This window comes from Drosophila willistoni, assembly GCF_018902025.1.
Source record: "Drosophila willistoni isolate 14030-0811.24 chromosome 2L unlocalized genomic scaffold, UCI_dwil_1.1 Seg196, whole genome shotgun sequence".
NCBI lineage: Eukaryota > Metazoa > Arthropoda > Insecta > Diptera > Drosophilidae > Drosophila > Drosophila willistoni.
Window position 1 is genome coordinate 4,911,225 of NW_025814048.1, and position 27,513 is coordinate 4,938,737.

The window sequence follows — 27,513 nt, forward strand, 5'->3', positions numbered from 1 at the left end:
ACTTAGATTTTAAAAGTTTCACGTATGTTTTTTGTTTTTTTTTTTTTTTATTAATTAGGCAAATTGTTTGTTTTTTCATCTAGAATTTAAAAAATGGTCAAGTCACTTGTTGATAGTTAAATTTAAGTAAAAACATACACATACTAAAAACAACAAACTGTCTTAAATAAGTATAAAATTAATAGTTTTCATGTTTTATGTTTGTTTTTTTTTTTCTCCATTTTGTGTTCGTTCATATTATACATATGGCTCGTAAAATTTAATATCGCAAAAATTGTCATTAAAATTATTAAAAATTTTTTTCCTTTGCTATATTGTATGATATGTGACTTATGTGTTTCATTTTTTTTTTTGTTTTTTTTTTTTGTCTATTAAGGCGGAATGTTAATAACTATTTTGACTTTCGTTTAAGTTTTTTTTTTATCTTTATGTACACAACAGCAAAAGTTAATTAGTTTACATTATAAGGCACCTGATTTTCATCGCAATTTTTTGTTTTAATATTCGATCCAATGGTTTTAAAGGCATTTAGTTTTGTTTTATTGATATTTTTTTTAGTTTTCTTGCAACGTGCTCGTAAAATTTTAAAAACTTTACTTGAGTTGTTGTTGTTGATGTTATTGAATGTATTTGGCTCCTAGTCATACACACATATTTCTATATTTTATAGTCAACTTTTCTTGGTTTTTTTTTTGTGTTTTTGCTTAGCTAACAATGAACTTGGTTATGCAACAGAGCAGGAAAGTGCTGAATAACACGGAGGCAGCTGATTTGCCGCCCATCGAGGATTTGCTCAAGGTCGTGGCACCCGATGTTCCTGCACGCTCAGCGGTTTCCGGTTCATCATTGGATTGATGATCGCCAACAGCTAAAGGAAGGACACAACAAAATAAATCAAATTAACATTAATATTAAATAACGTTTTTTTTTTCTATCAATAGTTTAAGTGCCAAGTATCTAATAATTAAGCTAATTGTAAGATATTGTTTTTAGGTGAAGAAGTTGTGTCTCAAAAAGAGGTAAAAAAAACGATTTTAAAAGAATTTCAACTTAAATTTAATTAAAATTAAAGAAATAATAATAATTGATATAACATACTCTCATCACTTTGTGCGCAAAATGCTTTTTCGAGCTCGAAATTTCGAGTTTAGTTCGGTTTCGGTTTCTGTTATTTTGTGGCGTAATGCGGCAGCAGCTTGGGCGTAGGCGTGGGCGTGGCGTAGCCTTTAGCTTGGTTCTTATTTGAGGCATTTTCGTTTTGTTTTCTTTTTTTTTTTATTTGTATGCATTTTTCTTTGTTTGTTTGTGGCTTTAAACTGAGGAGGAGATCACTCACAGGAGAATGTTGATTGGGTATTTATTATGTATGGATAACTTAAAAGAATCTGTTTGTCAGGCCCCACATCCAGCCGGGCAGTATACCCCGATTTGTGGTGCTAGTGGTTGGACTTTGTGGCACTATATATAGAACCACCGAAAATAAAATCAAAAATCAAATTTAACATTTTTGATACGAAATTAGGGCAAACAAAAAAATCTTAAATGATGAGCGAAAGGAAAGATAAGGGGAAAAGTGCTTGGTGTTTTGCATTTGCTCTACAAGTATGAACATGATCGAATAGTTTGCTAGATAGAAGAAGCAGCAGAAAGGAAGTTTGGGGGAAAGTAGGAGAAGAAGCAGCAGAAGATGAAGGATAAGCGGCGGAGCACACAAAAAGCTTTTTATTTCATTCGTGTCTTTCAATTGTGTGATGATGGTTTTGGTTGTTGTTGTAGTTGTTGATGATGTTGTTGTTGCTGTGTTTTCGATTGGTTATTTTGTTATAAATTTTTATTTCTTTGTACATATTTTCTTTTCTTTTTGTTTTATCCGCGTCGCTTGAAGCCTGCAAGAAATATTAAATGTTTTTTTTTTGGGAATGTTTCTTGTGTATTTTTTGTTCTGTTGTTGTCGGCTCGTTGCAAATGCAAATTTTTATAACGGTTAATAGTGTGTATGCAGGTGAGTGACTGTGTGAGTGTTTTTTTGTTTGTGCATGTGCATGCGGTGTTAAGTGGGTCATAACGGTATCTGTAACTGTATCTTGTATCCATGCAAGGTGTAAAATCCATTTACTTTGTTTCTTTTGGGTTTTCTGTTTTTTATTTGTTGCTAGATTTAGATTAGTTTTGCCAGTAATTACATGCAGTGAGTGGGTGGGGGGATGGGGTCAGTGTCAGGGGGGTGATAGAAGTGTGATTGCCATATATTTTTTTTGTTTTTGTTTTCTAGGGTCTTAGAAGGGAGCTTGGGAGGTTTTTTGGGGGTCGAAAGAGAAGCCTTAGCCAGTTGATTTATTTGTGCCAGAAGGTTGTGCCAAAATAACGGGAAACGGAAACGGGATTTGTTGCAATTTCACTTACAATACTACTTTTTACGCAAAAAGTGTTGGAAAATGTTATAGTTTTTGTTTTTGGATAAACTACATAGTAAAGAGTTTTTGAGTTTTATATATATAAAGAGGTGTGTGAAAATTACATATAGATATATTTATATAGATAGAGACTTAGTAAACTACTTAGATCTTGAAATTTTGGGATTGCTACGCTGTGGTGTGGTGTTTAACAATATATAGTGTTGGAAAGTGTTTAGTTTTTGTTTAGTATTATTGTTTAGTAACGTCGTGTGGCTACTTTTTTAAAAAAATATATTAGATTAACTACTTTAGTTAGTTAGTTTACCAGGCACATGCTAGTGAGAAAAGTGCAATTTGTTGTTTTAAAAGCTCTTAAACTAATTTGTAAGATAATAATAATTGGTTTCTGTTGATTTAACTTGGAGCGTCTGTGATTAGTGCGACCGACTGACCAGTAGTTTGTTTCTTTTCTTGTTTTTTTTTTTGTTTGTTTGTTTTAGGACTGTAAGCAAAATATCATTGGAATTATCGTTGATTCATATATATAATATATGTATATATAAAAATATTTTACATGGTATGCTAAATTGAGTTTGTTAGTATTAAGTAATAGGAAAACGTATAGCAATATTAGTCCATCAAATGACATTTTAAATTCACATTTATGAACAGTCATGATGAATGTTTTTGTCTGATTATCACTTCCATTGCCATTGTAATTAGTTGTACGATTATGGAAAATTACTAAAATTGGTTAGTTTTGTAGTTAGTTAGAGATTTGATAAAGGAAGAACTTTAATTGTAAATGTTTAGGTAAAGTTAGTTGAAATAGCAAAATTGCACGAGTTGTTAATTGAAATAGCAAAATTCCACGAATTGTTAGTCAAAATATCAAGTTAGTCAGTTCTTTTATACAAAGTTATATAAAGTTAGCTTACAAAGAAAAAGTTTGTTTAAAATTTTTAGAATTTTTTTTTCAAGAATATAAAGTTAAAGTTTATTAGATTTTTAGAGAGTAATAGTTTTTTTTTTCCATAACATTTTCTATATGTACTACACATTCTTCAACAAAACTAAAGTAAAACACCACAAGAAAATAAAACGAAAAGATTAGAACTGTATCAAAAAATAGATTTAAAATATATACATATTTTTTGTATGTAGCTTTGTTTGTATGTACATAGACTAAAAATACATAGAGACAAGACAAGAATCGTTCGAAATTAGTTTGTTTTTCTTTTTTTTCATTATAAAAAGTATATTTTTTTTTCCTTTTTGACAAAACATACATAAAATAGAAGTTGCTACATACACATACATTTCACATGTTGTTTTTTTTTTTTTTACTTTTTTTAGAGAGAAACTTAATTTTAACATACCATATTCGATTGTTTCATAGATTTTTCAATTAGCTAATTAACAACTCATATATATATCATATATCATATATATTATTCATGAGATCTTTTTCGACTTATTAGAAACGTGGCTTTTTCTTTATTATCTTTTCTTTAAACAAAACTACCGCTGAGTCGATGCCACTCACCTGCATCCAAGTCTAAATCATCATCATCATCACTATCAAGATTAAGTTGTGAGCGTTGCTCGGATTCAGCATCAGCATCATTTTCATCAAATAAATTACCTGTAGATGAGGGCGTGTTTTTGCAACCGAACCACCAGTGAGCAGTGGGTCTGGGGAAAGGAGGTGTGGCCGTATCCACCTGAATGGGGGGCGAAATTTAAAGAATTGGAAAAATAATCATAAATTTCTATTCAATACTTTTTGGATTCTCTTCTTTAAAGTCTTACCGCAAAACGAGCATCATGGAAACGATAGTATTTATCGCCCTTGAAAAAGTATGTATAACCATTTGTGTATTTAAGTGCTGCATCCAAATTATTTGGTACACCTTCCCAATTTGAAATTGGCTTGGGATAGCTAGCCTTAACCGGTGGCCTCTTGGCCGGATCGAAACGCCAGAATTTGCTACCCTTGAAGAAATAGATTTTGCCATTTCCACCCCAAACCATTGCGGCATCCAGATGATCGGGTATACCAGTGAATCCTTCGCTAATTTCCTTGGGATAAACACCATCCATTTGACTGCCCATGTAGCGCCAATATTGTGTGCCCTTGAAGAAATATGTTTTGCCATTCTTATAGGTGAATGCGGCATCGATATTGCTTGGCAAACCGGGCCAACCCTTGGAGATCAGTTGTGGATAACCCTCCTCGACGGCATCTGTGGTCAACTTATAGAACTTATCACCCTTGAAGGCATATGTATCTCCGTGAGCTGAATTGAAGATTGTGTCGATTTTGGAATCCTTGCAAATGGAATCATCCAGGGGCGTTCGGGGTGGTGTAAACGATGTTGGCCTCTGTGTACTGGGCGGTGAGTTAAATGTTGGAGTATACTGATTGGTATTGGTGGTCTTTCTGCCATAGAGGGATTGTATGGCCGCCTTATCATCATCATCGAGCTTAAATACAGGCTCATAGCCACGATAGAATGGTGCCATCAATGCTGAACTCTGATCCGAATGGGAGAGACCCAACGAGTGACCGAACTCATGGGCAGCCACCTGAAAGAGATTTGTGCCACGCGATGAACCAATTGTCCACAATTCAGCATCATCAAAATGAGCATCGCCGCCAAAAACAGGGAAGAAGGCATGAGCCAGAGTTCCACCTTGACCATCGAATGCATCACCATCACCATGCTCTCCTTCAACGAATCTTTTAAATAAATGACACAGAAAAAAGTGAATTAGATATCAACCCCTCAATTAAGGTCCATTTAGACTAATTTAACCTACTTGATTTCAATATGAACTGGTCCCGAAGTTTTGCGAGTGAAAGTCAAATCGGTATCCAAACTCCAGACGGCGAAGGCACGACCAATTTCAGCATCAACATCGGCACGCTTCAATCTCTTGGGATATTTGGAGATTTTATATGTCAAAGCCTTGACACGCCAACGACTGCCTTGGAGGGCGTAACGTTTCGATCGGCTATCGGCTGAACCAACACGATCTCTAACACCACAACGTGGCAGAGACATCAATTTCATCGTCTCCGAATCCAGTTCGCCGGTTATATTCAGACCGGCAAAACTTTGAAACTCCTCGATGGCACTGACCCATGTTTGTTTATCCTGCAGTCCACTGCTCTCCGGATTGCGAGCCGAGGCGGGTAAATAGCCGAATTGTGAGAGATAGATCTGGAAAAAGACAAAACGAGACAATGTTTAGTATGACACATTTGCATAGTGGATTATGAGTCATTCAAGATGAATTTAAAGTCTAGAAAAAAAGTGGGACTCATTTTCGCACTAACTGGCTACTACTTATAATTGATCATTATAGTTTCCGAGTAGTAGATTTTTAAGAGCTTATAAATTTATGTGCATATTCTAGTGAATTTGAATTTAAACATACGATATGGGACCCTGAAGTAGAGAATGTAAGGAACAGATTCTGATAATATTAATGGAAAAATGGGATAGCTTTTTGGTAAATGCAAGGGCCCGAATCGCATGAATCATAAAAGTGTTAAGTACTACAACTTTCTCCCAAAATGTCGACCAAAAAACAGATACTAACTTTTCAATCATGTTTTAAATTTCGAATTTTTAAACAATTTCGAAAGTGATGTTAACCCATTTTGGTCCGGGCTGATTTTAAGTTGCAAAATGACTTTTTTTAAAAATAAAACATTCTGCCTGTTTTAGTTTGGGATAAAACAATGTAATTTTTGTGGAACTAGGAACTGAAATATAGTCAAATAAAATACAGAATCTTTGAAAACATACAAAACTTGCTGTTCGAAAAGTCGAACAGTGGTCCAAAATGGGTTAGGAAAAATCGTATTGAAAAAAAAAAATTCAAATTTAAGTCTTACATTAGTTTAAACCCCAAAGTTTTATGCCTGAGCAGAAACTAATCGAATTTTTTTTTAAATAACAACTCATGAATAATATTAAAACCAAATTTTAAGAAGTCAATTAAAACGTAGATAGTTTTTGATGTAAAAATTTCTTACCAATATAGTAAATATATAGAATATAGTAAAAATAATCTATAATAAATCTTCATCTTACTGAAGAAAGCAATCAGAATTTTGCATTCCTTTCAAAGCGAATAGCCACGTCTTACAAATTTAAATGGACTTATAATTTCAATATATTTTTAGTATAGAAAAATCTTCATATTTTATTTCAATAAACATTTTAAACTACTTAGAATACCCACTCAAACGGGTGAACGTCTAAATTGATCTTAAAACTGTGTTGCACAGTTAAGGAAGCATTGCCAATTAAAACCAAGTTAGGATAGGTGTTAGTTAAACTTAATTAAATTGTTCTAACTAGCATTGAGAGGGGAGGGCGAAAGAAAATACATTGAATTCGTATTGATTCGGGAAGTGCAAGCGACTAAAACAATGCAAGGTTGTCTTACGGTATTGCAAATTGTAAAATCAATTCACCAATTACAACGGCATTTGCAATTACAAGTTAAATAATAAATTAACGAAAAAAAAAACACCACTCACACAGCACATTAAATTTATTCACTAAACGTATTATGTATATATTTATTTTGTTGCTCTCTCCCCCAATTAGAATGTAAGACATGTTCCAGTATGTGTTTCGGCATGAGTTTTGGTGTGATTTTTTTTTTTTTTTAAGTATGTATGGCACATTTAAGATTTTTTATAGAATTTTTTTTGCATATTGCCAGCTGACTGTTAAAATTTTTTATTTATACGATTTTTCTGAGGAAGTAAACATCAGGTATTCAAGGCGCGGCAGCTACTTGGGCTGTTTTATAATCTTCCACTTCTGTTTTTCTTGCAAAAACCAAAATCCAACAACAAAAAAAAGGTGAACAGCTGACAGAATGAAGCAACGCATGGAGGAGAAGAAGACTTTGTATATTGGGTCAGGTCTCTGACCCTTTGTTTATCAAACAAAAATGCAATAAATAATTATATAATCTTAACATTTTCTTTTCGTTATGTTGAGTTTAATGCATGGTTGACTCATCTTCATTTGTACGACCTTCATAACGCTTAGTTCTAGTATGATAAACTTATGCAATTAACATAATTATTATTGCATTTTGCAATTAGTTTGCATTGGGTGTGGGAAACATGACAAATGCCCCCCAGCGGGCATTCTACTGTCGACCCAATTGATGATTAGAAAACAAATTGAAAAACAGGTTTCATTCTATAACTTAACTTAAAGTCATATCAAAGTCTGACCATGGTAACTGGCAACAAACCTTGTCAATTGGCTGCATTGTCTGGCATAATCTTAGTGTTACACTGATAAGATATAGGTAGATATTGTATATGTCAATATCGATAACACTTTTGAGTCATTTAAGTTAGCCACAAAGATATGGCATAAAATGCGTCACAATTGACGGAAATTGAAAACGGAAATGAGGTTTAGGACACTCAGAGAGTGTCAGAGAGTCTGTAATTTAATTTGTTTCGTTTGCAATAGAATATAACATGACTAGAAATTGGCAAATTATTGGCAAAATGCCGCCTAAGGGAAATGTTGAATATTGCTGTTGATATTGTTGGGACATTGACACAGAATTTTCAATGCATTTTGACCTCTTTGCCTAGTTGAGTTATGAAAAGAAATGTCTGTGCACTGGAAAGTATGCTATGCACACACACACACACACACATGGTCACATTCTTATACACTAGGACACAACCTTCAAAGGCAAAAAGAAACATTCTTCTTTTGTACTTTCTTAAGTCAATGAACTTTCTTTGGATACTGGCGTGTTTTGCCTTGTCTATTTCCGGTCAGAAACCAGACCAGGACATGCATAAATTATAAATAATGAAAGAAAGGGCAACAAAACCAAATACTTGACTCGTATAAATGTAGTATATAAACGGAAATTGATGAGAAAATTGTGTGAGTGAGAGTATGCCGTACAATTTACATACAATTCCTGAGCCAAACAGTTTTCCTTTTCTTTCTTTTTCTTTACGGAGGGGTTGTGTATGGGCATTTAAGTTTACATTTCGTTGCGAGACTATTTGGGTCAATGAAAGGTCAATGCCCTAGACTTTCCCTCTAGTTTTCTCTCTCTCTCTCTCTCTTTTGGACTCACTATCTTTTAGTTAATGCAGTACACGTGCATAATTTAATATCTGTTTAGTCTGCGACAATTAAAGGCAAACAAAACTAAAACGTAAAACAAAGTTCGTTTTCGGCTAGACAAACATGCAATTTACAATTCCACCGTGTGCTACCACCATCATCCTTCCCCTCCTCCCAGTTGAGAGAGTGAGAGATCTAGCCTAAGGCAAACAAGCCTAACTTGTTTGCTTATTTGCTATTTCACTTTATGATTACATCATTCAAAATGCGAAAAACGACCACAAGGTGCCACTAGGCAACTCTAGCTCTACCTTCCCTCCCACCGCCTCCAACTCCAAATCGAAGCGCAGGCGCCTCATTTGGCGGCATAATTTCTTTTGACGCACCAACTGGGTTTGTATAACGTAAAGAAAATACATAGAGAGAAAGAAAACTAAAACAGAAATAGTAAAAAAAAAAAAACTAAATTGAAACTAGGCCAATTAATGTTGTATAATATCTAATTGCCGGTTTATGGCAAATGCCAAGTTAATTAAATTTAAAGAATTTAACATTAAAACATCAATAGTGGATGGGAAAATAAAAATTTTAAGCAAAGTATTGAAATTTTTAGAGATCTAATGTAGATTTAAGTCATTAAGTTAGTTGATTTAAATCGTCCAAAATTATATTTCAAAAAGGCATTAGATTTGCTATCACAAGTTTTTATTGGTCGTCGGGGTCACCACATGTGTTATTATGAGTCTTTTAGAACTTTCCCAGAAAGAAGATGGAACGATATAAACTACACCTAAATGATTTGTTGGAAACTTCTCTTTATGGATTAAAATTTATCTTCAATAGTCAACGATTTTTAAATGTCAATGAATTAATAACATATTTTTTAACTTTTCACTAACGTTAACACATTTTTCATCTGGACAATATCTACTCAAAATTTTTCTTCGGGCAAAAAATGTTCCCGAAAATTTAAATTGTCTTCTCTCAATCAAAAGAAAATTAAGTTTTCCTTTGTTAATAAGAAGTTTGATAACGAAATGTAAATATTAAAATTTGAATTCACTTGAAGAAACATTTGTTTAAATTTCCAAAAGTCATATCAGAACATTATTCCTTAAAAGTACAAAAATTAGTTAGAAGTAATTTGTAATAGCTTCAAGACCAAACCATAAAAAAAAAACATTTCTAAATATTTTTAGCAAAAATAAAAGAAGAAAATATGTACTTAAATTTATGTAGGTATAAGAAAATGGCATATGACCATGGTTGCCACTAAAAATATATAAATTTACTGCCCAATTAAAATCTATGCAAAAGTTATTTTATAGTGTCCAGAAACGCAAAACTATAATACAAGGAACAGGACATTTCGTGTAACGGTTGAATTTATGAAAATAAATAAATTAAATCATCAGGAAAATCGCTTGTCTTGTTGGGAGTTAAGGATTTTGGGAATTTTTCCCTATTCTTATTATCAATCTTTCTTTCGCCTGTATTGAACATTTTAAGCTTCTTTCCTTAAGAGTCTTTTTGACCATAAACTGATGCCAACTTTATCCATTTTAAGAACTGGCTGACAAGTTTCTAATTCCAAGAATTGAATGCCTCCACAAGTTTTCCAATTTCACGTTAATATTTGATGTTCGTATTAAAATCAGCGCATTGCAGGAAAATCCAAATAGTTGGTGGGTAAAACTGACTACATACATGTTGTGTATGTATGTGTAAGAACGGAAATTCCAATAAAATATTTGACATTTCCCCTTTCAACTGACTAAGAAGTGGAAGGTGTCTCACATTGTCTGTGTTAGCCCCGTGACTACCTGCTCCATGCCACACATTTAGTTTTTACTTTTTGTTTGTGCCACGTTGGCGATAAATAAGCGTCAGATGCTAAGATAACATAAAATAAAAAAAAAAAGAAAACAAAAAAAAGTGTTTTATGCAAACGCTAAAATGGCAAACAACAATAATGAAAAGGAGTTTCGCTGTGACCTTAAAACGGGCTTAAAAAGGATGTTGTTGCCGATGTAAACAAAAAAGGCAAAAGGCGAAAGCACAACAATGAAAAAAAAGTATCATTTGTTTGTTAAGCAGGCAAGGTCTCTAGCCACCTTCTATTGAAGGTCGCACGCAAATTTCAGTTAAGCCAAATCAATCAAACTTGGCCAAGTGTGTGTACATGGGCAAACATAAGTTGATATTGATTAGTTTGCTAGCTAGCAAAAAAAAAAGAAAGAAATAAAACAAAAACTCATTCGTGACTCAAGCCAAAATTTCTTTAGAAAACTTTTCTTAGACTTTGCTCTTTTCTTTTGTTTTGTTTTCGTTTTCCCCAGTTGTGGTTGGTTATTTTTGGTTCCAGGAACAGGGTATGGTAGTCAGGAGGGGGAGGTTACACTGTGGAACCCGGCGGCCTTTAATTACGCGTACCGATGACGCTGACTCTCCAGACCTCAGACCCCAAGCTCTGAGCTCATTTCAATGAATGTATGTAATTAACCTTTTTGACAGTTTGATTATGATGCTAGACCGCAACACTGGGGCAGAACAGCCAAAACAAATCGGACAATCAACTATCGAAAATCGATAAAATGTTGAATGTTTTACATTTTTTAAGGTAATTGCCTTTTTGTAATGGTTGAAAATGTATATTCTTGGCTTAGTTTATGTCTAAGTTAGTGTCAAAGTTGGTTAATATATTGTGAGTTGTGAATATAATTTTAAAGCCATTTTTATAGCTCTTAATATGAGAACTAAAGCCAATAATTGCTTTCTTATACTTTTAAGAAAATTTGTGTATTCAAAAAATATAGTAAATGTATCAAAATGCTTATTGGGTTTAATAATGACAACTTAAACTTGTTCTTCCAAATAAGAATTTAGCTTAAAAACGGGGTATTTCTTATGTCTTTTTTGAAAATATTATTTAATAACCTAATTGGAAAATTTTTAGTGCTTTTCAAAGACAATAGTTAATCTCTACGGGGGCATCAACATATTTTCAAATGTTTTTTAAAGTTATTAGATGCAAAATTCTCATTAAATGTACAGAAAAGTTTTAAATTAATAACATTTTAATATGATTTCATTTAAGTAAAATTATCTCTTGTTGGATAATCTTTTGAAGTATTTCCACACTTATGAGACTTTGGCTTCAATTCCATTAAGGAATCTCCATATTTCCACATATTGAGATGCATTGGAAATTTTTTGTGGTAAATTTCTTTATTGAATCTTCTCTAATTTGTTTAATTTGTATAATGAATAAATGACTTATAAAAGTATCCTAAAATTTGAATTCTAAACAAGTTTCTGTGTAATAAAGTTGTTTACCGATTCCGTAAGTTCGGTTCTACTTGTTTTAGGAATTCTGAACCAATACAAAAGTTAATATATAATCTAGGGAATCTATTCGTTGTAAAAGCTGTCTAAGGCCAAAGGTACATATAATGTTTGGTAGTTCTCCTATACATTTTATCTCAATTGAAATCAATTAAAATTTTCCTTTATTAAGAATCTGTATTCCGTCTCACTGTCCGGAAGTCTTGCCGTTAATTTTCTTATTTGCGTTTAGTGTAAAATGTAAAGTGCTAAAATATGAGTCAACTGCCAATATAAAGTGTGACAATTACTAACAAATTGTGTGTGTGTGCATTAGATTTTTATCAAATTTAAAATTAATCGTGTTTAGGCGACTCCACGATTCCCCATTCACTTTACTTATTCACTTTTTCTCACTCTTCTTTGGTGTGGTCTTAGAATTTGCATTTGAAAAATAAAAAAACGAATCCCATATAGTCATAGAACACACACAAACACACACACACACAGAGAACTCAAAAAGCAATTGCGGAAAAGAACAACTGAAGTGAGGAGTCTCTCTGGTGACATTGGGGGCCAACGAGACAATTATGGGGAGCCACGTCCAAGTCGACGTCTCCGTCTCTGTCTCCGTCTCTGTCTCCGTCTCTCGGTCGTCGTTGTCGCCTTTTAGCTAGTTTTAGAACGACAACGAGCCAAGTTATTGGCTATGCATTCAACATATCAATTAGTTAATCAAATCAACAGAACAACAACAAAAACAACAAAAAAAAACTTAAATAAAATTACGTAAATTCGTATAAATCGGCAAACAAATGTTAAGCACGCGCTCATGCGTAATGGTGGACAGTAAGATATATAAAGAGAGTAAAGGCAAGGGAGTGTTCGGCGTTGGTGGAGGGGGAATAAGTTCTCAATTTCGGCATCAATTTCAAATCGGTTTTATTTGTTACATTTCACTCATTTTGGGCCTCAGTTTTCTAAATGTAAATGGTCAATCAGGAAGTTAAGTGTCTCGGCACACGTTCAACTAATCGTCATCGTCAGCTACATCATCATCATCAACAACAACATCATGATCATCACGATGACAGACAGCAACAATAATGTAAACATAAAACAATGACACAGCCCCCATTCCAATCGAATCAAGTCAAAAGCCCGGCTTACGAACTTCGTAGTCGAAGTTATAGACTCATTTAATGGGTTAAAATTGTTGATTGACATTAATTTTATTCCTGCCCCCTTTTGACCCCGTGCTCCCAGCTATTCTTTCCCCCTTTATACATAATATTTATCTCTTTCATTTAGTTTTTTTTTTTTCTTGATTTATGCAAGTTGTTATTGAATGATTGCACTTTGCTTTTAGGCGAACGTTGTTCATTTTTTGTTTGTTTGTGAGAGAAGCTGCATTATAATACTCAATTAAATCGATAGATAGAGAAAATCATGACATGAATTAAACAGGATTCAACTATTTATAAAACAATTAACAATAATCTAATGCTATACTACTTGCCACTGAGATTAATTATTGCCAGAGTCAAGCAAATAATCGTGTTTGGTTTTGGGGCTAATATTTTTCATAACATTGACTTCACAGCTTGAGGCTATTTCTACTCATCTTTATTCTTAATAAAAGGCCAAGATAAATAAAATTAGATAGGATCAAAAGGTAGTTTACTACGTGTTATTGGCAATTAATTTGTTGGATTACACCTGTTTATAAATAATCAATTTTGTACTTGGCTTCTGTTAAATTTATAAAAAATTATAGACTTGATAGTTTGACAAAGCTGTAGAACCTTTGTTTTAACTAAACCCTGTCTTTTACTTATCTTTTCTTATGGTCCCTATACGCCTTTTAAGCAGTTTAGATATTTCGTTTTATTGTAGTGCAGTTTAGAAATTGTCTGATAAAAGGGTGTGACTTTAAATCTTGGGCTTTAGAACTAAAAACTCCATTTATAACATCTGAAAGCTAGTAAAAATGATTTTGTTAGAGTGAAAACAGTAACAAAAATATAAATTCAAACGATTATATAGCCAGTTAGTTGTTTTTCCCCATTATAAATATGTTTCTTCCATTAAATACTCATATTCTTCAGCTTTGCCATCAAATTTTTCATGATTAGTATAAAATTGACACCATAAACACATACAAAACTCAAATGGACATTTTAATTTTTGAAATTCCGACACAAGAAAAGACTTTTAATATAGCTTTCATGGGTTTTTCCCCCATTTAATATGTTGAATACCAATGCGAGTTCATATCTAATCTGTTTGTTTAACTTAAGCGTCAAGAACTGGAGGAAAAACCAAGCTATGAAATCACAATCAATAAAGAGCGAGTGGTCAGTTTTAACATAGGAAAAAGGAACATGCTGAATTGGAACAGCCCTGTGCAGTTATTTGAGATATGTTATCGATAAGATCGATAACAATTACAATAAGTAGCGGATCTATGACAGGAAAGAAAACTAATTTTTCTAATATTTCATTTGCTAATGATCACAATACTTTTAAAAAACTGATATTATAATGGGATATTCTCAGGCATATGCATCCCAATTGGTCATTGAGCAAGTTCTAGACAATGTCATGAGCAAGCCAGATCGATAGTAGAGATCTTTAATCAATTTGCAATTGCAATTATAAACTCTACAAATAAATATATATGTATATATGTATATATTAAAATTGCATGCATGAGAGCTAAAACCAAAGGCTAAGGCCAGCCAACCGTGTGCCCGGAATAATTTTATTAAAGTAATTTATATTTTCTCTCGGTTTTCGTTGTATTTTGGTGACATGCAATTCGTTGGTAGTCGCCTGTTGCATTTAAGTAAAATTAACTATAATTTAGGTATAATCAACATACGTACATATGTTCGTCATGCAAATCGGAAGTAAAGTAATAAAATTTAACAAATAAGTATATACTAAACAAAAAGCATTTAACTGTCACCTCAGATTCCCTCTGAACTCCTCCACACACACACACTCTGAACGCTTATCATGAAACGAAAAATGAATCATTTGACTTTGTTTTTACACTGAGGTTTTTATTTTTATTTTTTTTGTGTAACTAATTGGAGGGGCTGGGTCGGAAGCCCTTTATTTAATATTTCGTGTTTATTTGCAAAAAATGCATTTCCTTTGCGTACATAAAAGATATTACAACAATGACAATGACACTTACCTCTGCCTGTGTTGTGGTGGAAACGGGTGCCGTTTGACTTGCTGCCAATATGGAAAACAGGGTGCCTAAAACTATGAACACTGAACTTTGGCAGGTGGTTGACGTTGATGTTGACATGTTGTTGCTTTCTATATATATGTATGTATATAGGTATGTAAGTTGTATCAAAAAAAAAGTTCCACTTGCTTGGAGCGCACTTTGAACTTTCTATCACTGCAAAAAGAAGAAAAAGAGAACAAAAAAAAACATGTGAAAAAAGGTCAATTAATATTTCATAAATCTAAGCCACTCCGGACCCGTAAACCGTAAACGTGAAATGTAACCCGTAATAGTAGACAAGAGAAAAGAACCGACCCAACCAGACCAGGCCAAGTACAAGTTTAAAAGGGCGAACGGAAGTCATTTCCAACAGGTTGAAACGGCTACAATGAATTGCATATGGCACACATTCTGACCAAACGGCCAACGGAAGTGCAAACAGCAACAACTTAAGGCGTAATATATAAACGTACTACCAGCCAGCTGTAGTAGTAGTAAAAATAGTAGTAGTAATCCTATACATACATATATATAGCACTATACAGGTCTGTATATATATAGAGCTTCGTGTCTCTTGGCAGGCTCTGTTTATGACGCTTAACTACTGCTACCTGCCCGGTGGCAAATGTTGATGACGTGCCATTAAAATGGGTTTCTAAGTTCACTTTTTCTATACTCTATCCCTTCACTTAAATGGGTTAAGTGCATCTCTCAAGCTTTTAGCAAGCCGAAAAGTTTCAAGATTTATATTTTATTTAGACAAATCACTTTATTAGCAACTAAAGTATATACTATAACTATATAGTACTAATAAAATAAAACTATAAACATAAATTACCAAAAAAAAAGGAGCACATGAAGAGATAGTGTCTTTGTTTACAATTTCAAAAATGATGTTGACTTAATACTAAATTTTGTGTAAATAAAACTTATGTCTTGTCAGCTTTAAATTGTTAACATGTAGCCACGAGATTATAAAGAAAGTTTTTATTCAGAATTAAATTAAAATAATTGTTTTCTTAAACTTTCTCCAGACTAGATATTTTATAATTTAAACTCCACATACAATCAAAATTTTGCATTGAAATAATAATTTGATTTGATTTTGCAGTTGCTTCGAACACAATTTCTAAATAGTTCTAAGCAATTTCAATTTGTACTTTAATAATTTCAGTTTTAATGCTAAAAGTCAATGGGCTTTCAAAGGCTGGATTTAGCGGCCCCTAAAGTATGCAACAATCTTTCCAAAAGTTATCTTTTTGAAACATATGAATGAAATATTAGAATGTCCTGTGGATAGACATTTACTTTCGAAATAAACTTTTCTTATATACAGGACATGCGAAATGTATAACATTTGTTGAAAATAATGAATATAAATAATAAAAGACCTATTACATATTTTAAGGAGTAAAGTTCCTTATGTTACAGCCTTAGATCGGCATATGATCGAGTAATGTAAAATATTATTAAACTATACCAGAATTAAGAATACTGCTGAAAATATTTAAAATATTTCTAAAATATTTAAAGTAAGTTAACCTTTTATTTATTTGAAACTAGTTAGACTATACCTTACAGAAATTTCATAAACTGTCTTTCTTTGATCCTAAAAGCTACAACTTCATTCGTTTAAAAAAAAATGTTCGTTTAAGTTTCTTCTTCGTTAATTAAACTTACTTAATTATTCTGTAACTTTCTTTGGATCTCTATTACTCAATCCTTGAGTTCCCTATTAAGATTAAGTAAATTTAGTAACTTTGTCTTTAAAAACATTTTCCTTGTTTATCATTTAAAAATATATTTTAATCTTAGAGCTAAGATAGCTGAGATTCTATTTTTAGCAAAGACAAGATTAAACTATAAACTTTCTCTAATCATATTTGAGCTTCTTGAAGTTGGCAATGCACTTGGAATCTTATTGAACGTGTTCTTTCTGTTGTAGAACATTCAAGCAAAGATAATTAAAGAGTTTTATTTAAATGAAACAAAGACATAGAAGTCTATATTAAAAAAGCAATGAAAAGTGTGTTAAACTATACAATTATACCACTTGCTTTTAGTAAACCTCTTTAATTTCTTTCACTTTAGAGTATTTTACAAATTCGTCGAGGATATTTTGTTGGTGTAAAAATGTTTATGCCTTTGTTGATTGCAGATATTAAGTTGAAAGAAAGTCATGTGGTTTGTGTGTGAGTTATAAATGTTATTCGTGTCTAGATTTAGATTCCAATTATTGCTTTAATTTTAGACTGGCAGCAATGGTTGGTAAGTACATAAATGGGTTTACATACAAAATTTTGTGCTCTAAATATTTGTTTTGTGTGCTAAAAATAGTTGAGTTTAGTTTATTTTTTGTTGACCTAGGGCGACAGCCACGAGACAAATGTCAGATTACTAAATGACATCTTATAATAATTAGATGACTGGAGTATTATGTTTATGAGGCAAATAATTGGCCATTTCTTTATTTTTTGCTGCTCCTTTGTTGTTGTTATTGTTGTGGTTTTGTAGATTTACCTTAATCACCCTGTTTGTCAGCTGGTCGCAGTGCTGTGACGTCAGCACAAAAGACAAAACAACAATAATAATAATAATAAAAAGACTAACAAGAAAAAAGTGCGATAAGTAATATCAAGTATACGACATGTATGGCTGGGCAATTTTCAACGCCCAAACGTGAAATGGTTTTTTACGGTTTTCGTTATTTCTCTTTGTGCTCTTCTTCTATGCTTTCTTTCTTCTTGGCTCTATATATAGTTGTTTCATTGTGTTTTTTCAGTTTTTTCTTCTTTTTTAGGTGCGTCCACACATACATACATACATATGTAAATGTTTACTCTATCTTCTGTCTCCTGACTCTGACTAATAACTGGGGATTTCTATGTTGACAGCGATGAGTTGATACAATTTTTCTGTGTTTACCTTGCTGATTATTTACAACAATTTGGCTTAAAACTCTAAAATGTCTATTAAACAAAAAAAAAAACAGTTTATACATTTTATAACATTTTACTTTCCTTTGTTTTAGCCTACACTTGATTTCTATTTAAATATCATAAAACATTTCCCATTATTTTCATTTTGTTTTCATTATTTGTGGTTTTTGGGCAATTATTTTCACTTGGGTTGAAGGTCGACAACGCATTTATGACAGTTTAAGGTTAACAAAAGGTTGATATGGGGATATGGGAGTTTCCGTTTCAATTTTCATTTACCTACTATTTACGGGTTACGGTTTCAACTTTTGGTTTCGTTTCCGATTTTGCTTATCTAGAGCAAGTTGTCATAGCAATGAGTGTACTTATTATCGTATGTGTGTAAAATCTGTTAAATCAATAGAATTTTGCGAGACTCATCCACTCAGTTTATGGGTCATATAGGCTAGAACATTTTATAATTTCAACCGGTTAAATGTGAACAATATGTATGATTCATTAGTCATTAGAAATTTTTGTTACTGGCCAGCAAAAAAACAAAATTAGCCAACCAGTTTTGTTCTGTACGGTTCGATTCGACTTCGATTCTTATTAATATTGCCTAACTTAATATTCTGTAGATGTATTTGTGTTGGTTTGCGTGTGTGAGTGAACATTTTTGGCTTTATCAATTTTCTGGGCATGTTCATGAATTTTTTTTACGGGCCTGATAAGATATTGTCGTTAAGTATTGTATGACTTATAAGTCAGGTTGGGTTGGTATGATTATGAATTACCAAATATGTTGTCCGTAAATATATATTAATGAAATGGAATTATTATTGGTTTAGAACTTGACCTTAGGCGAGTGAGAGAGATATGATTATTATGTGTATGATTTATTGACTTTGCCTTTGCGTAACCTAAATTCTTTTTTTTTTAAATTGAACTCAAGTTCAAAAAGGCTTTAAGTTTTTTTTGGTTTTACTTACATTTTTTGTTTTATATGTGGGATGCAGATACAAAAAAAAAATGCTGCACAATTTACAGTTATAGATCAATGAACTATTCTTGTTGTTTGTCGCTTATTGTTGTCTTCACTTGATAAATTAATTAATTAGCTTTTTTTCTTTTATATTTTTTTCTCTCTTATTTCACTGTGTTTATGTATTTGTGTGTTTGTGTGTGGGCGTCGCTTTCATCAGCTGTGGATGTGTCGTATCTGTGTATCTCAAATCCTTTTGTTTTCTTTCTCTCCTCTGTCTGCCACTTTAATTGCAATTGTTGTCACTTTTTTCGCATTTCCGCAAAACTGAAAACATTCGCATAACTCTTCTTCACTTTTCGCTTTACTTGACTAATGACAAATTATTAATGCATTTATTAAATTGAAACTTATAGTTTATTTTTTCTTTTCCTTTGTTTTGTTTCTTGTTATATTTTGTTAAGGCAGATATTTCGAATTCGTTTGCCGCCTTATGTTGACCACAAAATCAAAACCAAAAAACACATCCGCACTGGGCAGCGCGCAAAATTCAACTGATCTTCAGTTCCAGCAGATAAAACAAACGACAACCGCGACGACAATGACGAGCTGCCGATCGAAGCTTTTTTTGTTGTCATAAAAAAAGCTCGTAACAGAGCGAAAAAAAAAACAAAAATGTTAACAGAGCTCCCCACTGTCATCTACAGCTTCAGTTGGGGTCTCTCTCTCTCTCTCTGTCTCTGTCTCCCTCCCATCGGCTATTTATTCATATTGGGGCATATCAAGTTTGCCAAAATCTACAAAGATCTTCTAAAAGAGTTGCTTGGAGTGAAATTTTAACAGTCTTATGATAATTTTTTTTAGATTTGATATATTGAAAATCGACAAAAGTCGATTATATTATCAGAACTTTACACATTATCTTAATATTTTTTTTAGAGTATTTCATTTTACGCATTTTATATTCTAATAAATTTTTATTAAAGAAACATAAAAAATTGTCTGGACCTAAATCTTGGAATCAAATGTTTATTTTCATAATTTCAATTTTCTACTTATTATTTATTATTCCAATGCAATATTGTTATCAACTTAGAACTTCCAAAAACAACCCATAATGGGTTAAATTGGCCTTAATAATAGCAAACAAAGTGATAAATATCTAGTTTTTTGGGAACAAATATTTTTAAAAACCTAAAAATAGAAAAATTTTTGTTGCTGAGTCTATTAAAAAGTGATAGATTTGTCTTTTAATGGCATCTCAGATTGCAGAAGGGGTTAATCTAGACAGAAATCAACACGATTTTAGCTGGATATTTCACTAATTCTCTTGCAGTTAATAACTAGTTATTCATAGTATACTTTAAGGTGCCAAATCACTGTAATTGTTTACCTAATGAAATAATTCAACTAGTTGATTTGTTAGAAAAAGATTAAGATAACTATCAGTTTATAGCAACTTTAGTCAAACTATAGTTTCAAATAAAAACTATTATAACCGAGAATTTACATTGTAAATACCGATATATAATAGTATATAGCTTAATAAGTAAGTTTTATTTAAATACAAATTCAATGGGTTTTCACCAAAATGTTTTTACCACATAAAAGATTTATTGCTCACTTATTTTCAAATCTTTCCCCACATACAAATTGTATTCTAATAAACTTCTATCCCCCTAGATGAAAATTTTGTTATTTTAATATTGTGAAAATTTTCCCAATATGAAAATTGTATGATTATAATGTTCTAAAATTTTGTTCTCAAATTATTTTTAGTATTTAATTTATTATTTTTTCCCCACTTATAAATTGAACTATTGTGTTGAAAGGCAGCATTGTTCATTTTATAAAATTTGTTATTTTAATACATTGTTGTTTATGTAAGTAACAAATATGTTTTGTAGCATATAATATGTTAAATTCTCTGAATGAACAAAATAAATAATATTTCTATTGGTTTAGATTTGGCTTGGATTGATTTCAAAGCTTTTGTTTGATGACTTGAATCGCTTTCGATTTACCAAGTACACTTGTAATTTGTAATTTCTTTCAGTATAAATAAAATGGAAATTACTTAGAAAAGAATTGGATACGGAAAAAAGGAAATAGTGTTTGAAAATACACAAAGTGTTATTTACGAACAAAGAGTTTTAGAAGTGTACTAGGATTGAAATCTCTTTCTGAACTGTTTAAGTTTTGACTACATTCAAATGCAAAACTTAAATTATGACCCCTGAAAAAGTTGCCCAACTCTTATAAGTTTGCTACATCTTTCTACTGGGTATAGATTAGTCGTCACTCTTCCCAAGCAGACACGCTCTTTTATCTTTATTGATTTTAACAGCTGCCTGGGGATTCCGTTGCCGCTACTTTAGCAAACCTGTTGCCAATATTCGCTATGAGTAAGTTTAAATTTCTTGGAATTAACAGTCATGTGTCATACGCAGCAGCCCCAGACTCAGGCCCAGCCCCAGTGCCAGCCCCAGCCACAGCTTTAAGCCATCTCAGATCGGTGGCTCAGCAGCTCAGCTCTTTCAAGTAGCAGTTTTGACAGTTTATCTTGCCTCTCCCCCAGCTTTGTTGTAACACTTTGATCTTGTGGTTTATTTTTGTTGTTATTGCTTTTACTTAACAGTTTCTTGAAATTTTAGTCCAATTTCCAATGAATTTGTGTTTATGTCGTTCGTTTAGTAAGTAGTTAAATTTATGAATGAATTTCAAAGTTGGTTTTTTTTTTACACCTCCAGTGAATGACTGTGTGACTGTGTGTGGTAAAAACTTTTCCCCTGACGTTGGTTTTTGTTTCCATTTCAATTTTTTGTTATTATTAATGAATGAGTAATGCGTAAACAAATAAGGTGTGCAATATAGAAGATAATTAACGAGGCACACGACTAGCTATTAAATCTGCCTCCCTTTAGGTTATAACTAATTGGTTAGTTAAACAATGAAAATTGCTATAAAAGTCGTAAAGGAATCGATGAAAGGGTATATTCATTTTGAAGAACAACATTTCACTTTGTTTATCATTTTTTTTGTGTATCTTAAGGAATTCGAAATAAAACCTGTTTGATTGGAATATCTTTAGTAATTTCTAAGCAGTTCTAATTATCTCTCTAGTTTGTCGTCGTTTTAGCAAATTATCGAATAAATTTCCATATATTTTAGTAAAGTTTTAAGTTGTTCTTTTTTAACACTTATTTATGCAGAATAAAGTATTTTGAAACTGAAACGAGTTGTATTGTTTGGGAAAAAACTTTTATTATGAGTTTCAAAATCAAAACAAATTCTTTTTTAAGTTTTTTGTGAAATGCAATGGCCAAAAAACTTGAGATTTCATTGTGAGATTTTAGCATTATGTTTTTGTCTAACTTTAGATAAGTTTCTACCTTGATTTTTTCTGGTTTAGTTAAGTATTTCTTTCAAATTTTGTCATATAAAATAAGTTAATGTTTAGTATGTCAAAAAATAAGCTATATCTTTATAAAAAATTGTAGTTTATTTATATAAAATTTATATAATATTAGAGCTAATCAAAAAAGAGATATTAGTTAAAAGGAAATTATATTAAAATAGTGCTCAAACGATATTGGGAAACATAAAATATTCTCTGAATCCTTTAAACCTTTGAAGAAATCACAAAAATCTAACTAAAATGGAATTTAGGGAAAATTTTTTGTATATTTTTCTAGGGGTGTTTTATAGTCGATAATGCAAAGTTTCATTTGAGGAAATTTCTTTTATCAATTAAAATATTTTTGTTGTTATTCATCATAGATATATTGACCTTTTTTAGGGTACTTTGTGGTTGAAAATTTATATAATTTCTATTAATTTTAAGTTTTTGCCTAATTTTTGTTTTTTTGTTAGTTCCATAAGCTATTTCATTTGCTATTGTGTGAATAATTTTGCATGGGATTAAAGTGTGCCATCTGCCTTTGAACTTGTCTTCCAGCCTAGTCATATCTTGTTATTTTTTTCTTTTATGGCAACTCATTCGCAGAAAGTGTTTTTGTGTATACGTTTTGGGCTTTTGAATTCGGCTATTAGCATCAATTTGCATTTGGGTTTCAATGAATTTTCATTCACATTTCTTAGGAAATGAGTCAGATAGCATTAGACATTAGAAGATTTTTTTCTGACTGAGCAGACGGACACGTGAATTAAATTGCTTAATCTAAGTCTAGAATCTAGTAAGTACTTGCTCATACACATCAGGGGTTAAAGTTTAGGATTGCACAAAAAGCAAATGTATAAAACTTTCCATAAAACAAACAAAGAGACTAAGATATAGGGAAATGGCTAGAGGTAGGGGGAAAACCAGATGAGGATGGGGGCGAACAGCAAGACAAATCTGTTTTTGCCATTTAACGAGTTGGTTTTTGAATTGAACTCTCACAGAGAAGAAACTGCATTGCGGAGGGGGCGGGGAGCTTCTGGTTTTTGGTTCTTGGTTCTCCACATCTTCCCCTTCATTTGCTCTCTCTCTCCCTTGCTCACTGGACAACTTTATGCTATTCTCTTGTCTCTGGTTGTCATCGGTTCTTGTTCTTGTTTTTTGTCGCCATTCCCCCCAAACGCCTGCTGTGATTCTTCTCATGATTCGGATTCAGTTGCTTCTACTTCTGCTGATGCCGATGCTTCTGTTGCTGATGCAGTTTCCAGTTCTTCGAACAATGAAATATTTATGAGTCTCCGGTTTTCTTTCTTTTGCTGCTCAATGACAACTATTTATGGTATTTATAGACCATCTGGTTTGTCTCCCCCTCATTTTATGGACTTAGTTCATTGGCATTAACACCCCAAAAAAAAAAAAACACTATAAAAAAAATAAATATATAAAGTGAAATGAACTTTTTCAAAACAAACTCAAATAAACAAAATATTTTTGCATTGACATTTGCCTTTGAACTTTTGAAATTGAACTAAATCAAGTGAAAATCAGAAGAGCGTGAAACCCCCTCTATATAATTACCGTTTTGCGATCAAATGGATAACGATAATTATGGTTTCATATACATATATGTATATATATACATATATATATATAGTATAAATATTTATAGTTAATCTATTGCATTGTCTCCACGTTTGAATTTTCAGTGCGAAAAAACAAAACTGTTTTCTAAACTCAATCACGTCACATGGTCAGTTTTGGCCATGTTCATTGGCAAGCGATATTATATATTACCTATAAATGTCTGGCCTATCAATTGCGGAATATTAGACAATATGTCTCTACGTGATTATTGTTATGCGTGTGCGTATTGTCTCAAAATATTCACAATCAATTGCCATTGAGTCTACTGTGTGATAGGAACAAAAGTTTGCAAATTTCTAATCAATTCTAGGCAATTGTGATACAAATTTTATTTGTTGGCATCTCAGCAAGGTTAATTTTCTATAAACATTTACTTCTATGTGGATCCTTGACTATTGAATGTGGCCATTATTTAAAACAGGTTTTCAATAAGGAATTTCATATTCTTTAAAAATTGTAAAGAAAGGAATTAGATAAGAACAATTTGCTATGCAAATTATTGGAACTTAAAGATCGACTTTTTGTGAAGGAAAATTTTTCCTTCCTTGTGGCTTTAATTTTGGAATACAAAAAGATATCAAAAAATCATTTTTTTAGCAGAATCTTTTATCTCAATCTATCGCCCAAAATGCAATCATGTAATTCAATATTGAAATAGGATTTTTTTTATTAACAGTTTACCTAAAGAGCATTATAGGAGAAACAAAGTATAAGGATCTTACAATATTGGTAATTGCTTTTCTAACGCCATAAACTTCAAAGATATTTCTCATAATCAGTTGCATTTGGGAGAAGCATTTTAAATTACAAAGAAATTTACATTAAATACAGCGATTTTTGAAAATATTACTGGGTTTAATGATAATCAACCATTTTTAGGGATTTATAGGGATAGGAATATGGTGTAGATCTTAAGAAAACAATTTGTCAGTATCAACAAAGTAACGAAATCCAAACGAAATAGTTAATGTTCTTGGAAATTATCTTTTTGGTTGAGTTTGGTTTGAGTTTCGGAACGGTGTGGTTACCTATATTCTTTTTTTTTTATCATCGAGCTGTAATTCCCAACCAGTTTTAGTTAAGAAATTCAAGAGTGGTTATCAAAGCCAGACAACCTACTAATTTGTTGTGTACTTTAGCCTTTTCAATCGAGAGATGGTCATTTAAAATTTGAATGTTTAAAAGTTACTCAAGTAATTTGTGTTTTAAGTTATCTGTTAAATTTTTTTTGCTAAGAGGCCCAAAATTGAGACACTGAATTTCTTTAGATTTTAAACTGTTCCTTAAAACCATAGAATATAGAATTTTTTGTGTGTTGTCTACACTAATAAAATTCTTAAAAATTAAATATGATATTAAGACTCTAGTATAGTTAGTTTTGTTGTGTGTTGTGTGTTGTCTACACTAATAAAATTCTTAAAAATTAAATATGATATTAAGACTCTAGTATAGTTAGTTTAAGATGAGCAGGGCATAGAAAAAACCTTAAGTGGGCAATGAATTCAAGTGAAAAGTAATCTTTTAAGGTAGGTAGAAGCTAAGCAAAAAGGTATTTTAAAGATATCAATATTCCACTGAATTCGTTTTAGCTTTAAAATAAATTTAACTTTGTTCTGATAGGCAATGTTTAAATTTTAACAGCACTTGAACCATAAAACAGGGATTAATGCTTTGAAATACATTTTAATAAGTAAGAGTTATGCTATTAAGACGAACAAATATGTATTAAGAAATAAAATTTCTGTAGAATAAGTAACTAATGTAAGTAAAGTGCTCATAATTTGTTTAGAATTCCTTTACATAGTTGCTGCAAACTAAAGTTTCAAGTCTTAGTCAAATTATATTGACCTAGACTAAATTGGAATGCAATTTGAAGCCATTAGACGTAAGTAGTTGTTTTGTCTCAATAATTTCCTTGTTAATAGCCATGACAGTCAAGAAGATAAAAATCTTATTCAATATGAATAATCTAACAAAAAGTTCAAACAAAATCCAAATGACATAAGGAAAGTTGACCAAGTGAGTCATTTCACTTACCGCACAGACTTAATAAACTGTACCCACAGTGATTATATATGAAAAAATTGAGCAATATGCCGGCGTTTTGATTGTTTATTAACAAATTATTAAATAATGTCTCTCTTTCAGTCTCTCTCGGCAAAGAAATATTGCATATTCTTTGCTCACTTTTAATAGTCTTTGTGTTTTTTGTTCCTCTTATTTGCTTGCACACTTTATTATCACTCTTTATCAAGAATCAGGCCTATGGCAAATGTCTGATTAAGATTAGATGTCTTTAGGAAAATTGTTTTGATAAGCCACGCGTAGAGAGCCAACACAGACAAGGTTACCATAATCAGATATTGGGTAAGAAGTCTGTAAAATCTTGTTTTGTTTCTTTTTTTTAAATAGAACTAACTAAGAAATTTTTGCGCTCTAATATATGTAAGTAATAAAAAAACACGACTTAGAGGGAAAAACACACGGAAAAGTTGGAATACACAAATTGGTTTTTGCGACCGTTTCAAAGCACGTTCCGTATGCGACTCGTTTGACGCGGTTTCTTGTATTATTCGCTTAGGGCGGCGGCGATGGCGGCATTCTAATGGATCTCTCTCTCTATGTATGAGTCTAGGTAGGTACGCCTAGGTAGAGGTAGGTAGGTAGGTTTTGTGTGTGTGTTTGTATTTGTAGTTCTTTTTCGTGGTGGTTTCTAGTCACGCGAGTAACAATAACAATAGCAACAACAACAACAACAATAGCATATGTATGTATAAGCTAGGATCTACTAGGGTTGAAATTATATTAGTTAGTTTCCTTAGTCACTTTTAGCCTAGCCCGATAGCAACAATTGGAAACCCCAAAAGAAAAAGCTTACCTTTTATTCTCCGTTTGCAGAGCTCTGTTAAGCCTCTGTTAAGCTAGACTGTTAAAACTGATGATTCACTAAATTCTCACTCTCTCTGTTAATTTTCATGTAGCGGAAGTTCAAATATTTATTCGTTTTCAAATTCAAATTTCTTTTTTGTTTTATGTTTTGCACTTTTTGCCCACTGTGGCTAACTGCGCGCACGAATTATTATTTGTATTTGCAACTACTTAATGCAGTAGACTGAAGCTTAAATCTCCCAGCTTAGAGTCTTTTATACAATTTGAAATATATACATGCATATACAATATAGAGTATGTATGCATGTATAGTAAGTAGTTGGAATCACAATAACAGCAACATTGCCAACGTCCTTCCCTGTCATCATCCCTGTTGACGTTCTCATCGTCGAAATCTTCCTCATTTGCAACTACTAGTGACTTATGTGGCAATGTACGAACACATATACTGATCCAGTTTTATCTCTTTCTATCTCTCTCTTTCTCCTTTCTTTTCTTTCACCCTGTTGCATGAGTCATTTAGGATTGACGCACTTTTGCGTCAGAGAGATATAATACATATAATCTATTGAA

At 32.0% G+C, this 27,513-nt stretch overlaps 1 protein-coding gene across 4 annotated transcripts; it reads right to left on the bottom strand.

The window, feature by feature from the left end:
- Positions 1–203: 203 nt before the first annotated feature.
- LOC6640267 (matrix metalloproteinase-14) lies at positions 204–19,544 on the bottom strand. 4 transcript variants are annotated; one of them, XR_002723958.2, is made up of 7 exons: positions 19,015–19,544; positions 15,066–15,278; positions 5,220–5,623; positions 4,209–5,139; positions 4,042–4,120; positions 1,099–1,458; positions 801–868 (listed from the first exon to the last, which is right to left on the bottom strand). XR_002723958.2 is itself a non-coding variant. In XM_015178778.3 (6 exons), exons 2-6 carry the CDS (start codon positions 15,180–15,182, stop codon positions 705–707), a joined length of 1,695 nt encoding a protein of 564 aa, XP_015034264.1. In that variant the 5' UTR covers positions 15,183–15,278; positions 19,015–19,544; the 3' UTR covers positions 204–704. The 4 variants fall into 4 exon arrangements, 3 of the variants coding, with proteins under 3 accessions (XP_015034264.1, XP_002063372.1, XP_023030691.1); XM_015178778.3 differs by lacking the exon at positions 1,099–1,458 and having other exon boundaries at positions 204–868; XM_002063336.4 differs by lacking the exon at positions 1,099–1,458 and having other exon boundaries at positions 204–868; positions 3,943–4,120.
- Positions 19,545–27,513: the final 7,969 nt, after the last annotated feature.

Coding starts and splice junctions, on each gene's coding strand:
- LOC6640267 (XM_002063336.4), bottom strand. CDS start 15,182: ATGTCAACATCAACGTCAACCACCTGCCAAAGTTCAGTGTTCATAGTT. Junction 5,140..5,219: donor CCAGTTCATATTGAAATCAA/GTAGGTTAAATT, acceptor TTTATTTAAAAG/ATTCGTTGAAGGAGAGCATG. Junction 4,121..4,208: donor TCCATGATGCTCGTTTTGCG/GTAAGACTTTAA, acceptor CCCCCCATTCAG/GTGGATACGGCCACACCTCC.